Source organism: Eubalaena glacialis, chromosome X (genome assembly GCF_028564815.1).
Source record: "Eubalaena glacialis isolate mEubGla1 chromosome X, mEubGla1.1.hap2.+ XY, whole genome shotgun sequence".
Taxonomy (NCBI): Eukaryota; Metazoa; Chordata; class Mammalia; order Artiodactyla; family Balaenidae; genus Eubalaena; species Eubalaena glacialis.
The window spans coordinates 44,540,710-44,554,778 of record NC_083736.1 but is presented as its reverse complement, the minus strand read 5'-3'; the positions used below and the strand labels follow the sequence as shown (position 1 = coordinate 44,554,778).

At 57.7% G+C, this 14,069-nt stretch overlaps 2 protein-coding genes across 3 annotated transcripts; one reads left to right on the top strand and one right to left on the bottom strand.

Annotated features, from left to right (window-relative positions):
* The first annotated feature begins 1,556 nt into the window (after positions 1-1,556).
* PRICKLE3 (prickle planar cell polarity protein 3) lies at positions 1,557-10,269 on the top strand. Of its 2 annotated transcripts, XM_061178719.1 has the most exons (10): positions 1,643-1,746; positions 2,969-3,054; positions 3,970-4,153; positions 6,107-6,220; positions 6,550-6,687; positions 7,282-7,485; positions 7,572-7,758; positions 8,531-8,830; positions 9,456-10,084; positions 10,197-10,269. In XM_061178719.1, the coding sequence occupies exons 1-9, from the start codon at positions 1,705-1,707 to the stop codon at positions 10,049-10,051; spliced, it is 1,851 nt and encodes a 616-aa protein (XP_061034702.1). In that variant the 5' UTR covers positions 1,643-1,704; the 3' UTR covers positions 10,052-10,084; positions 10,197-10,269. The 2 variants fall into 2 exon arrangements, with proteins under 2 accessions (XP_061034703.1, XP_061034702.1); XM_061178720.1 differs by lacking the exon at positions 10,197-10,269 and having other exon boundaries at positions 1,557-1,746; positions 9,456-10,196.
* Positions 10,270-10,308: 39 nt separating this feature from the next.
* Positions 10,309-13,257, bottom strand: PLP2 (proteolipid protein 2). The gene is made up of 5 exons (XM_061178721.1): positions 13,016-13,257; positions 11,777-11,929; positions 11,577-11,672; positions 10,948-11,038; positions 10,309-10,745 (listed from the first exon to the last, which is right to left on the bottom strand). The coding sequence occupies exons 1-5, from the start codon at positions 13,109-13,111 to the stop codon at positions 10,723-10,725; spliced, it is 459 nt and encodes a 152-aa protein (XP_061034704.1). The 5' UTR covers positions 13,112-13,257; the 3' UTR covers positions 10,309-10,722.
* Between the last annotated feature and the right edge of the window lie 812 nt (positions 13,258-14,069).

Here is a 14,069-nt window from a genome sequence, read left to right as displayed (position 1 = left end):
GGCCCCTCCCCCTCCCCTCCAGACCCCCACCCTTTCCCGTGCCCTTCGGTATTGTTTGAAGACTCCATCCCCGAGGAGGAACAAATATGATTAATTAATTCTTCTCCCCTAAATAAACTCCTCAACCACCTAGTCCACAAGGCTCTTACTTCTCAGTGTGTCTTTTTGGAGGGGGGAGAGAAAGATGGGGAAGAGGAGGCGAGAGGAAGCTCCGCCTCCGACCTGCTGGACACCGTTCGAGTCATCCCACCATTTTCGGCCCCTCCAACAGTGTTTTGCCGAGCCCTATCCTCTGTGAAGCCTCGCCTGCCGATCATTCTAAGTCACGCTCTGAGTAGCCCTGCCGACTGCCCCACTACTGGCCACCGAATGCCCAGTCTTTCTAGGGTTCGGTTCTAATTCTGGTCCCTTAGCCATGCCCCTTCCCAGCCCCTGTGGAGCCCTGTCCTTGAATCCCCAAACGGTTCAAAGGAAGACTTCCCTCTAGCCACCCGCCTCGCATTCTTCAGACCCTGATGTCTCTCTATCTCCTTGTCTCTGCTCCAGCTGGAGAACCGGGAGACAGACTAGGCTGCAAGGCCGGGAGGCGGGGCGCCAAGGTGACTCGTTAGTTCTTTCATTCACTCCCTATAACCTGTCTCAGGCTCCTCCCTGGGGCAGGGAGGGGCGGGAAGTGACCAGGATGTGCGTAATGGGGCGCGGTGGGGGTGGGTGAGGTCCCCGGCGCCCACGATGAAGGGCCCGGCTGACCGCCGCCACCGCGGTGCCTAATTAGAGACCCTGGCCGGGCACCGGAGTTCTGGCTGTGTGCCGGGGACCCCCTCCTCCCAGCCCCGAGGCATAGCGAAGCCTGAGAGCGCGGAGAGACTCCTAGCTCAGGGAATGAGCTCAGGGAAAGAATCACTGGAGAGAGAAAAGTGGGAGCAGGGGAGGGAAGGCTTGAAAATCTATTTCTCGGGACTTAGGGGGCATCGCAGCTGGGCCTGTAAGGATGGGGAGCGAACAGGGAAGAGGGCCTCGGAACCTGGCCGGTAACTTTAACCCCCTCCCCATAAACCTCAGATAACCCTGGCTCTGAAAACGTATGAGAGCGGGGACGTGGGACGGGGGCATAAGATCGAGCTCTCTGATGGGGTGAGGGAGCACCAGCTGGGGCTGCGATGGGGTTGGGGACCGTTCTTGCAGCATTCATCCGGGGGAAAGAGACCCTCAGAACATCACCAGTGGGGAGGGGGCCAAGAGGTGGCTTTAACCCATCCCCCAAATAAACATCCAAGATAAATCCACACGAAGCGTCAATACAAGTACTGTAGCGCACACTCCTTGCAGTCAGGTCGCCACTTCCAAGTTCCCACTCCACCACTACAGAGCCCTCAAGCCCTAGAATGTCCTGTGAGAGACCATGTGGAACCCTGGGGGCTCTGGGGGCCGTGTTTTCTGAGGCCCAGCTGCAGCCCAGGCAGGAGTGCAAGGAAGCTTTCGCGCACGGCGTTCCTGGGCTGCGCGCCCCTCACCTCTAGGCAGGGGGCGCCTTGGCCCGGGAGAGACAACAGGCCCAGGGGCGGACCCCGCTGGGCGCGCTCCTCCTACGCCGGTGTCAGGTTTACGGAACCGAGAGCTCCCCTGCCGGACGCGCGGTGGCCAGACGGCCACAAGGATTCCATTCGCCTGACCCGGCCCGGCTTGACCCTGCCCGGGCGCGCCATGTTCGCGCGTGGGTCCCGGAGGCGCCGCTCCGGGCGCGCGGTGAGCGAGACTCAGGGCAGCGGTGGGGGTCGGGGTAAACTGAGGCCCGGGAGAGGGAGCAGGGGATAGGGATAGCGAGGAGGTGCTCCCAGAGGATCTGGGAATCCCCATCCTCAGGGTTCCCAAACCGGAGGGCCTGGGGCTGCTGGAAGCATGTGGATGAAGGAACGTGGAGATCTGGTGGCCCTTGCTCCCTAATCACCTTTCCGCACACCTTTATCAGCACCCCGGGGACCTGGTGCACTCCCCTCTCGGGTGAATTATGGGAGGGGATTCTGAGAGCCAAAAGATTGGGTCCTGGAGTCCTAGATTGAGCAGGGGCCTCCTGAGCTTATGAGAAAAGGGACCTCCCCCTGTACCTTGGCGGAAGGTGAACTGAAGAGTGAGGCCCTACACTCCTGGGGTGCCCTAATACTGAGAGTCGAGTGGTTGGGATTTGTGAGGAGAGGGCTTCCAGGCTTCCACTTGAGCCAGGAAGCTTTTGCCTTCCTAGATGGGAGGGTCTCTCTCTTCCTTTGGAGGGGCTGTCTGGGTGGGGTCTGCGTTTGGTGCTCCAGAAGAGTGAATAGCCCTAGGATATGAGGGGTAAGGGCCAAGGCTTCTTGGGGTGTGGGTTTCTGAATGGCTCAAGGGCCTCCTGAGATCCTGGAGGAGGGTCTCAGTTCCTTGGGTATGAAAGGGTGAAGCCAGGGTTTGGGGGATGGGCTCTTGAGCTTCTGAAAAGAGTAGCAGGGCTCACGTGGGGATCCCAAGTAAGGATAGGGTCTCAGATTCCTACCCTGTGGAACTGGAGTGCTGCTGGCTTCCTGAGTGGAGAAGGGGCCGAGATGAGGCCTGAGAGGAGACACCCAGATTAGGGGCTCTGCTCTGGTGGGGAGAGTACTCTGAGTTCAGGGGGAGGTGTTTTGAGGCCTGGAGGAGTCAGAGGCTGGTGGGAGGTGTCGAGGCTGGGTGAGGGTAGTCCGATGCTGGCCCGGGGAGGGCAATTCCCTGAAAGGGGCGGCATATAGGGAGGTGGCCTCAGCTCCCCCGCCTCTACCTCGGTTGTGTCCCCTTCCCCCGCGCTCTGGGCTCTGTCCCAGCCTGCCCGGCGTTGCCCTGGTGGGACAGGCCCCGGCGTGTGGTTGCCGGCCTCGGAGTGGAGAGGCGGGCGTTGACTTCTCTCTCCCTCCCCGCCCGCGCGCACCTCGCCGGGTCCCGCGTCTGCCCCCGCCCACTACAGCCTCAAGAGGCAGAGGACCCAGACCGCGGCCAGCCCTGCAACTCCTGCAGGGAGCAGTGCCCCGGCTTCCTGCTGCATGGCTGGAGGTAGGTGACCATCCCAGGACCTTGTCTTCGTCAGGGTCCTGCCCTTATGGGAACCCGCCCTTAGGGACCCCCCCCCCACCGAGACTTAGGGCACGCCCCTAGGCTTGAGCCAGGTCTTAGAGAAAGCTCAGGTCCAGAGCCCCTCCCCTGACTCATTCCCAATTGTCCAGTTCCCAGGAGAGCTCCGCCTACTACACAGCCCCGCCCCCAGAAGTGTCCTCCAAGTTTCTGAGTCCCATCTCTAGGGAGATCCTCCGTCCCGGGCTCTAAGCACCGCCCACTGACCTCCAGCCCCCTTCTGGGGCTCAGAACTCCTCTCCCAGACCCAGGTCCTATCCTCCTAGTGGAGCCCTGTACCCAAAACGTCCCATAAAATACCACAGACAGAGCCCTACTCACTCAGGCTCAGAGCCCCACCCACTCACAAGTTCAGAGCCTCAGCACAAGCTAGAGCCCGCCCCTAGGGAAAGTTCCCCCACCACGTCCAAAGTCATGAGGGGAAACCGTTAGATTTATAACTCCAATCTCAGACTCAGAGCCCCACCCCTACTCAGGCCCGTTGCCGGGAGAGTGTGACCCAAGTCCCAGTGCTGAAAGTCAGGGGATGGCCTTGAGACCTCCCACAGCCCCACCACCCCTTCACAGCCTCGGCCCAGGCCCCGCAGACCCACTCCCAGCTCACAGCCCTGCCCCCAGCTGGCCGCTCTGCCCCTCACAGCCCCCGCCAACTCCCCACAGTAGTCTGGCTCACAGCCCCACCTCCGCTCAGCACCGCCCCCAGGCCCCTGTCTGGCTCGGAGTCTTTTGCTGGTGATAATCTGAATGTCTCTGGCCCTCAGTTGGACTTCCTTGGGCTGCCAAGGGGTCCAAGTGGGCCAACCCTTAGGAACTGACCCCCCATCCCGGTCCCCTCAGAAAGATCTGCCAGCACTGCAAATGCCCACGGGAGGAGCACGCCGTGCACGCAGTGCCTGTGGACCTGGAACGCATCATGTGTCGGCTAATCTCAGACTTCCAGCGCCACTCCATCTCTGACGACGACTCTGGCTGTGCCTCGGAGGAGTATGCCTGGGTGCCCCCTGGTCTCAAGCCCGAGCAGGTGACCAAACGCCACCACCCACTCTTGCTCACCACTGGGCACACACACATGCACACTCAAGTGGGAACCTATTTCCAGGGAAACTCTAGCGTGTGTGGTCAGACTGTGCATGTCCTTCTGACCCCTCTGTGGTCTAGCAGGGAACCCTGATTGATCGCTGAGCCAGTTCCTCAGGACCTGTTCACCCCTCTCCTGTCCTCCCCTTACCTCAGGTCTTATCCCAGCACTTCATTCACTACATTTCCATTGATTGATTCATTCAGCAAACAGTCACTGAGCACTTACTGCATGTCAGACAATGTTCTAGGCACTGAGAACACAGCAATGAACAAAACACAAAAAAATACATCTGCCCACATGGAGGTTGTATTCCCAAAGGGAGCAAGAGCCAATAAGCAAACCTGTAAATATATGTCAGATGGTGTAAGGGCTATGGAACAAACAGAGCAGGGAAGTGGAAGAGAGGGAGGGGGAGGGAGAGAGAGAGAGAGAGAGAGAGAGAGGGAGAGAGAGAGGTTAGAATTGTAAATAGGATGCCCAGGTCAACCTCTGTGAGAGTATGATGTTTGAGGGTCTTGAAGGAGGTGAGGATATGAGCCATGCAGATATCTGAGGTTAGAGCGATCCAGGCAAGGGAAACAGCTAATGCAAAGGCCTTGAGGCAGGAGTGTGCTTGGCATGTATGAGAAACAGCGAGGAGACCAGTGTATCTGGAGCACAGTGAGCAATGGGGCGAGTGGTTGGAGGTGAGGTCAGAGATGGCGGAGGCCATGGACAGAACTTTGACTTCCACTCTGAATGAGGGAGAGGACACAAGAGGCTTGTGAGCAGAGAAGGGGTGTGATTTGTCTTAGGACTTAACAGAATCCCTCTGGCTGCTGAGTGTAGAATGGACTGTAAGAGTGAGGGTGGAAGCAGGGGATCAGTGAAGGGGAGGCTACTGCAATGGTCCAAGTGACTGATGATGGCGCTGGCAGTGGAAGTAGTGAGCTGTGGTCAGATTCTAGTTAAATTCTGAAAGTAGAGCTGAGAGGATTTGCTTGTGGGTGTGACAGAGGAGTCAAAGATGACCCCAAGGATGGATGGATTGACTGATATGGGGCAGGCCAAGGCAGGAGCAAGTTTGAGGGCTAAAAGCAGAATTTTGGTTTTGGCTATCTGGAGTTTGAGATGCCTGTTGGACATCTGAGTGGTCACGTTGTCTGGAACTCAAGTGAGAGGTCACAGGGCTGGAGGTATGCATTTGTGAGGCATTAGCCATGAGATGGTATTTATAGCCATGAGGGTGGATTCAATTCCCAAGGGACTGAAGGTAGACAGAGGCAAGAGGACCAAGGACTGAGCCTGAGGACCCTCCCACATTTAGGGGTTGGCCAGTTGAGGAGGAACCAAAACAGGGACAGAGAAGGAGCAGCCAATAAGGTAGGAGGAAACAAACCCAGGGCTGTGTGGTGTTCTGGAAGCTAAGGGAACAGTGTTTCCAGGAAGAGGGAGTGATCAGCTGTGTCCAGTGCTACTGATGGGTCAAGTTGGATGAAGACTGAGACCTGAACAATGAGTTCAGCGATGTGGATATCATCAATGACTATGACAGGAATAGCTTTGGAGGAGAGGCAGGGACAGAGGGGGTGGGGAAGCCTGACTGGAGTGGGGTCTAGAGAGAATGGGAGGAGAGGAAGTGGAGACAGCAAATGCACACAACTCCTTCAAGGAATTTTGCTATAAAGGGGAAAGAAAAGTGGAGCAGCAGATGGAGGGAAAAGTGGGGTCAAGACATGAGGGAACTCTCAGTAGGCTTGGGAAGTGGCAGAAATGATCTGGCCTGTAGGGAGGAGGGGGTCAATAGAAGTTCCCTCACGATGACTTTAATTTTCTCAGAAAAGTAGGGACCCACCATCCCACTGCATCACCCCTAGTCTCAATTGTTTTCTCCCATCCCCCATGTCCTCCCAGGTATACCAATTTTTCAGCTGCCTTCCAGAGGACAAGGTCCCCTACGTCAACAGTCCCGGGGAGAAGTACAGGATCAAGCAGCTGCTGCACCAGCTGCCCCCACATGACAGTGAGGTGAGGAGAAAGAAGACAGGAAGGGCATGCCAGGTAGGGGACACAGCCTGGACAAATGCTGGGCAGCTCGAAAGAAGTGGGCAGGGTCAGAGGAGGAAAGGTGAGCTGATCTGAGGTGACAGGTCTGGACAGGCAGGGGCAATCAGGGGACATTCCTTGGCAAAACCACAGCTGTGCCTTGGGAGAAGAGGTAAGGGGTGGGTATTTCAGGCAGGAAGCACCATCTATATAAAGGCCTAGAAGTAAATTTTTTTGAGCACGAATGAAATTTGGAAGAAGGCTGGGGGCAGGCATCAGGGGAGGAGTCTGGAAGATCCCCACTACTCCAGGCACAGTACTGCACAGCACTGGAAGAGGAAGAGAAGAAAGAGCTCAGAGCCTTCAGCCAGCAGCGGAAGCGGGAGAATCTGGGGCGTGGCACCGTGCGCATCTTCCCCGTGACCATCACTGGGGCCATCTGTGAGGAGGTGAGCCATGGAGGGGCTCAGTGAGTAATGGTGCCTTTGCTCCAAGCCCTGGGGTACAGGGCCCATCTGCCAGGCCCTGGAAAGAGTTTTCTCCCCTCCATGCAGTGTACATGGGGCGTGGGCTATCTCTTTGGTCCTCTTATGATTGAGACTTGTCTTTAAGAACCAACCCACAGTGGCAGGGCCTGTCTGTAGAGCTGGGTGATAGGTGGGATTTGTCTCGAAAGCCCCCCGGTGGGTGGAGCCTAACCTTAGATCTTACCGTTAGGTGAGGTCTGTTGCTAAGATCCCCCAACTGGGCCTGGCCTGTCTCTATGGTTTCCCCAACCCCCTAAAGGGGAGACTTGCCTTTAAGGCCACCCACGAGGAATAGGGCCTGTCTCTGTGGTTTCCCCCAGAAGCAGCGCCCTTTTCTAAGGCTCCTGCTCCCACCTCCACCCCTGGCCATGTAGGCAGGGTCTATCTCAAAGTTACCCCCTGGATGGGGCCCGTCACAAAGGCCACGGGGAAGGCCCACATGTGACACGCCTTGGCTGACCCCCATCCATCCTACCATCTTGGTGATGGTGACGGCGTCCACCTGTCATTTGGCAGTGCGGGAAGCAGATTGGAGGTGGGGACATCGCCGTGTTTGCCAGCCGTGCAGGCCTGGGTGCCTGCTGGCACCCACAGTGCTTTGTGTGCTCCACGTGCCGGGAGCTGCTGGTGGACCTCATCTACTTCTACCATGCTGGCAAGGTCTACTGTGGTCGCCACCATGCTGAACACCTGCGCCCGCGCTGCCAAGCCTGTGACGAGGTTCGTGTCTCTCTGCCCAGGGGTGTGAACGGAGGGTGGGCAGGGGCAGGCCCTTCTGATGGCCATGGATGGCCTTTGCCCCCCAGATCATCTTCTCCCCTGAGTGCACAGAGGCCGAGGGCCGGCACTGGCACATGGGTCACTTCTGCTGCTTTGAGTGTGAAGCGTCACTGGGAGGGCAGCGCTATGTCATGCGTCAGAGCCGCCCCCACTGCTGCGCCTGCTACGAGGCCCGCCACGCGGAGTATTGTGATGGCTGTGGGGAGCACATTGGTGGGTGAACATGGGACTGGATGGGGGATGGATGGACAGCTGGGTCACAGCCCCACCCCCAGGATTCTTCCTGGGGGCATCTTCCAGGCCCCATCTTCCGTTATACCCCATACTTTAAGTCTAGCTCCAGCACTGTAGCCCTGTACCCTTCCCTGAAATTCCATTACCAATGTCCCCCATCATGCCATACTTTCTAAACCCCACCTACACTAGGCACCACTACACATCTAGGTCCACCTCCAGAGTGCCCTCTAATTCCTAGCCCTGCCCCCCACCAGAGCTACCCTCCTACCCTCTCAGCCTGGCCCCTACTCCAAGCTATGCCCTATTCTCTAAGACTCTCCTCCATCAGCCTAGGTAAACCCTACCTTCTAGGCCAGACCCTACTCTCTAAGACCCACTCCCTTCCCACCAAGGCCATGCCCTACCTTCTAGGTCCTGCCGCCACCACCCAGGCCTCTTCTTCAGGTCCACCTTCACTCTCCTTCCACCTGAAGCCACCTCTTAATGTCTAAGCCTGACCCACATCTTGGAGTCCAGTGTCTACCCCCACCCTGGGAAAGAAAGGGAGGCAGAGGAGACATTTATCAGCCAGTTTCCAGGAGAGAAGGATGAGGAAGGGCCCCATTCTGGAGAGGTGGGGGGAGAGGGCATCTCCGGGTACCCTGCCTCAGATTCCCTGCCTCTTCCCAAGAAGGGCCCCTATTCAGGAGGGTTGGGAATATGCCTGGGGGCTCTGCCTCAGTTCTCCCCCTCGTGTGCATCCCCGCAGGCCTGGACCAGGGCCAGATGGCTTATGAGGGCCAGCACTGGCACGCCTCAGACCGCTGCTTCTGCTGCAGTCGCTGTGGGCGAGCCCTCCTGGGCCGCCCCTTCCTGCCACGCCGTGGCCTAATCTTCTGCTCCCGAGCCTGCAGCCTGGGGTCCGAGCCCACGGCTCCGGGGCCCGGCCGCCGCAGCTGGAGCGCAGGCACGGTCTCCACACCTCTCACAGCCTCTACAGCCTCTTTCTCTGCTGTGGAGGGGGCGTCTGAGACCTCCACCAAAGGCACCAGCACCGAGCCAGCGCCTGGTGAGCCAACCTTCCAGCCACGCCCAGCCACTCCGGTGCCCCCGCCTCAACCCTGTCCCCTCCCCTTGATTCGCCCAGGCCCTTCACCTGTGGCATCCCTGGCCCCGCCCCCATCACAGCCCTGGCTCCGTCCCCAAACCATTCCAGGCCTAGTCTCCATCCCCAACTACACCCCAACGTGAACCCTGGTTCCACCCCACTTCTGTACAGGGCCCTTCCCCTACCTCAACTTGTCCCAGCTTGAGCCCGAGTTCCTCCTTTCCTCCAAACCCTCTACCCGTCACCCTCCGCCACCCAGGCCCCGCCCCCACCCTATCCCAGACCCTGTCTGCTCCAGCCTATGCCACGCCCCTTTCACCAGAAGCCACGCCCCCACCCCGGCCACACCCCATACACCAATCCATCTGGTCCTATTCCTCCTGCTTTCAACCTCCTTCCCTCCACCCAGAACCTGCCCCAGGCCTCACATTTCCCAGACTCCCCACCTCGCTGCCCCGCCCCATGCCTGCCTCCACTTTCCCAGTCCTGATAGGGGAGAGAGAAGGCCCTTTCCAAAGGCCTCCCCAGGGCTGGGGTAGGGGTGGGGCGAGAGATACAGGGAGTCGCTCCATCTCTCTCTTTCCAGCTGCAGGCCCCGAGGAGCCTGCCCGCTTTCTGAGAGGGGCCCCTCACCGCCACTCCATGCCCGAGCTGGGGCTCCGCAGTGCCCCTGAACCACCCTCAGGGCCTCCTGGCCAGCCGGACCCGCGCCCAGAAGATGGTGCCTTTGGTCGCCAGAGCACCCCACGCGTCAGCTTCCGCGACCCTTTGGTGTCTGAGGGAGGCCCGCGGCGGTCCCTGAGTGTGCCCCCAGCCCAGCGCCGCAGGCCACGCAGCCCCCCGCCCAGGGGCCCCACACAACGCCGCCACCACCACCACCACCACCACCACCACCATCACCGCTGCCACTCCGGCAGACGTCGCCACCATCAATGTGACTTGGGATCAGGGTCGGACTCGGGATCTTGCTCCAGCTCGCCCTCCAGTCCCAGTTCCGAATCCTCAGAGGACGACGGCTTCTTCCTAGGGGAACGCATCCCACTGCCCCCGCACCTGTGCAGGCCAATGCCTGCTCAGGACACTGCAGCTGAGACCCCCAATTCCCCATCTCCACAGCTCCCCAGGAACTCTCGCCCAGGGATGCCTCGCCAGGCCAGAGACAAGAACTGCATCGTGGCTTGAAGGAGTGACAGTTCTGGAGGGCTGCATTCTCAAGTCAGTGTAGATGATGACCCACCCCCCCCAACTTAAGTCATAAATCCCCTGCCTTCCTCCCTCCTTTGTCTGTTTGTATTACTGAAGTAATTTAATATTTGTTTTAAAACAGGCCTGGCTTCTTTACCTCCTTGCTCCAGCTGCTCCAGCTCCCCCCAGTTTTCCCCCTCCTGATGCTTGAGATTTATCTACATTTGATCAAAGGATTAATTTATTCACTATCATATGTTCTAATAATCTGCTTATTATTTATTTATTCCTCCACAGAACCCCTCTCCTCCCACACACACATGCACACTGAGAAGGTTATTAGGAGTGGGTTACAACCTGGGGCCTGGAGTCTGAAATCTGAGGCACCCTCTTCCGTCATTTTGTGGCTTAGGTGGGGGCATTGTCCAGGCAGAACTGGTGTCTCCGTTTGGATACTGCAGAAGGAAGGGGAACCTAGGCACACCCATAAAGGTGGCCATACCCAGAGGAGTTGATTGGCAGCCTGGAAGACAAATTCTCGCGATAAAGGCACTTTTACCTCAGTAGGGGGCTGGGAGTTGACTGGGAGTGTTGTAGTAGGGGCGGGGAGGAGTTATTTCGATGGAGGTGTTATTTGCAGGTTGCTGATAGAAATGAAGGGAGTTCACCTACACCGGGCCATCTGCAGGGTCTGCAAGAGGAAAAGAGAGAACGCATTGGCTGGATCCATATGTCCATTTTGCAGATAAGAATACTGAAGCTTATGGTACTTATTGGCACCAAAGCCTTAAGTATCAATAAGAGACAGAGTTGGCATTCATGCCCCTTGGGAGACCCATTTTCTTCTCACCCCCTTAGCAACACCCCCCCCCACAACACACCCACACACTTACCAGTAGGGGCTGCTGTATGTCTTTGCTGCCGCAAGGGGAAGGTAATGTAGGCATCATAGCCAAAGAGGCATGCAGCGATTAGGCCCAGCACCTGGGGATGGGGATGGGAGTGAGGTGGGAGTGGATTAGGCTGGTCAGCCTACTCGGCCTCCTACCTCCTTGTATCCACCACCTCCAGTGACTACCCCATGCAGGGACGGTAGCTAAAGCCCCAGGTTGGCAAGCCAGAGAGCCCCAGGGAAAGGCCAGAGACTGGACTCTATCCCACCCTCCCTCTTCCTAGTACCTTTCAACACAGTGCAGCCACACAGTGGCCCCACATATAGGGGACGCCATTCATACTGTACATTGAGACAAAGCTCTAGCAGATGGTATAGTCTAGTGTATCGACAAAGGGGCCACCTCTCTGTGCTTCCCACAAAAGTCCCTGTGTCGGACAAGGGATGGCCCTTTACAGCAAATGATTTGGGGAGGAAAACCAGGGCCTGCGTCAGACTTTCCTGCAGACCCTGAGGACAGGTGTGACCTACTGTGGGTCACACACTTTCTGGCAGAAGCAGAGGCAGAAATGACCCCAGGATCCTCAAACCCCTCTCTCTGTGCTTTGGAGCTGACTCCACAGCCTTTACCCCTGCAACGATTTTGGAGTGGTTTCCTCTCTCAACAAGCACAACAATGGAGGTGATCAGGTAGAGGATGACCGCTACAAGGGTTCGGAAGAAATCCTGTGAGGTGTAGGGAGAAGAGGGAAGTCAGTGTCCAGAATTCCCCCCACAATCCCAACTTCCCGAGCCCCTCCCTAGCCTTGCCATTGTGGCCCCTTTCTCACACTCCAAGGCCAGTTGATGATCTGTATCTTGGTGTGCAGGTCACACATGTAGACGACAAAGAAGATAGCAGCAAAGATCATCTCTATCACCGACAAGAAGGAGTATCCTGATGTCGAGGCACCGAAGCAGATCAGAATCACCAGGCACAATATCTGGAAGGATATGTGAAAGGGGGCCTCGATCAACTCCCAGGGCTGAGGGGACTGGTTTAAATTGGGGGTCTCAAACTCAGATGCCTACCAGGACTGGGAAAATGACAAATAATAATAGCTAAACACTTATTGTGTGCACACTGTGTTGCAAATGTTGTTCTAAGAGCTGTACAAGTATTAATTCACTCAATCGTCACATCGACCTAATGAGCCAGGTACTATCATTAGTATCTTTATAGATGAGAAAAGTGAGGCACAGAGACATGAAGTGACTTATGCAGGATCACCCAGCTAGTAAAGAGTAGATTTAGGTGCCTCAGTTTCCCCTCTTTTCCCTTCTAGGATGGCCTGCCGGGAGTGGTGCCTCCAGGTGTTTTTTGTGAGCACTCGCGGCGCCAGCTTCAGGGCTTTGACGGGGCGGGACGTGCGGTCCTCCCAGCAACCTCTTTGGGAAACGGTGAGAGCGACACCAGAGGGGCAGGGCTCCATTAAAGGCGCCACACCCCTTTTACAAGTGACTCAAAGGAGGCGCCCACTTTGAGAGGGACGGGAAACCGAGGCTCCCAAATAGATGAGGACCTCCCACCCCACTACAGAGAGGCGAGGAAGAACTGGGGGAGGGCTGGTCACCCTACCACGCGGGACTAGCGCGCGGGGGCCCCACCCCAACAGGACCCGCCCCTGGGCGCTCTGCCAACCCTCCCGCCAGTGCCCAGGCCGCGCCACGCCCTGCCACGGGATGCCCCCCAACACCCAGCCCCTGGGGACCCCTTCGATGAGTCCACCGATAAGTCTACGGGGTCTCTCTCCATGGGGCCCCCCATATGCCCTATGGGCCTCTTGCCTGGCCCTATGGGCCTCTTGCCTGACCCCATGGGCCAGCAGCTCCCGACCACCTTCTCCAAACCTCACTGACTCGCCCTGCGTGCGCCCCTGGTTTCGGGCCTGCGCCACCAACCCACGCACCCCTCGCCCCACTGCCAAGAGGCCCGGGCCACGCGCCTGCCTCCCCCGGAGCTGCCCCGCTCCGCGCAGTCCAGCCACCCCACCCCGCCTTTGCCCACCCGCCAGTCCCGGGACGCTCACAATCTCAGCAAACAGGAGAATTCCCTTTCGGGTGCGTGAGAAGTTGGTGCAGGCGGCCCAGCAGCCGGGGGCCGAGAGGCGCTCGGAATCCGCCATGGCGTGGACCGGAGTCTCGAGAGGCGCGGAGGATCTGCTCGCTTGCTCGTGGGTTCGAGGACGGTGCACACCCAGCCGTCTTGCCCGCCGTCTGGCCGGGAAGGGGGCCCCGGGGCGAAGGAGGGAGTGAATCACCGCGCGGAGCAGAAGCGGGCGGGGCCGGAGCGGGCCGGGCCAGGTGGCCGCCGCCCCGGAAGCCCCCTTGCCCCTCCCGCCAAGGATTCTCCTCGCCCGGCGCACAGCCCCCAGGGCGTCCCATCTACGGGGGTGCCAGCATCTGAGGCTTGGCAGTTCTGCGAACCATGTGTTGCACTGGAGAGACCCTTCATGCTTTTAGAATACCAATGCGCCTAGGGCTGCATCAACTCAGAACCGTGGGGATTTGGCTTTGGAAGGGAATGCCTCAGTTTCCTTAGCTGTAAAAACGGCCGAGGCCAGGGTTAAACTCAGGTATGTTTCCAGAATTCGGAATATTTTGGATTTTAGAAAGTTTTCTCAATACATATAAGGTATGTTATTTAACACTCTCAGCAGGGTCTGAGACTGCCCCGTTAAAAAACCAACCAAACAAACAAAAACACTTAATATTTCCTCAAGGAATGGTGTGGACATTCACAGTAAGTGGGATAGGCCAGGACCAAAAATTTTTCCTGGTTAAGTCAGGTCAAGTTTTGTAACCAAATGGTGCCCAACTTGTGGGAAAACTGTTGGTTTCCAAAGCTGTTTGGATTTCGGAATTGTGGATAAAAGATCGTGGACCATAGAATAAACCTCTTAGCAGTGATGGAATGAGACCTCGCCAGTGCACAGGCTGAGAGAGAACAAAGCCTGTTGAGCATCAAGCTGCTCGGTAAATGAAGGGTGGACGTTATTAATAGTGTCAGAGCTCAGGGTCTGTTTCTCTGTTCTGCAATTCTAGGGAGGTCCTGGCCCCAAGTGTTGGGCTTCCATTTCCTGG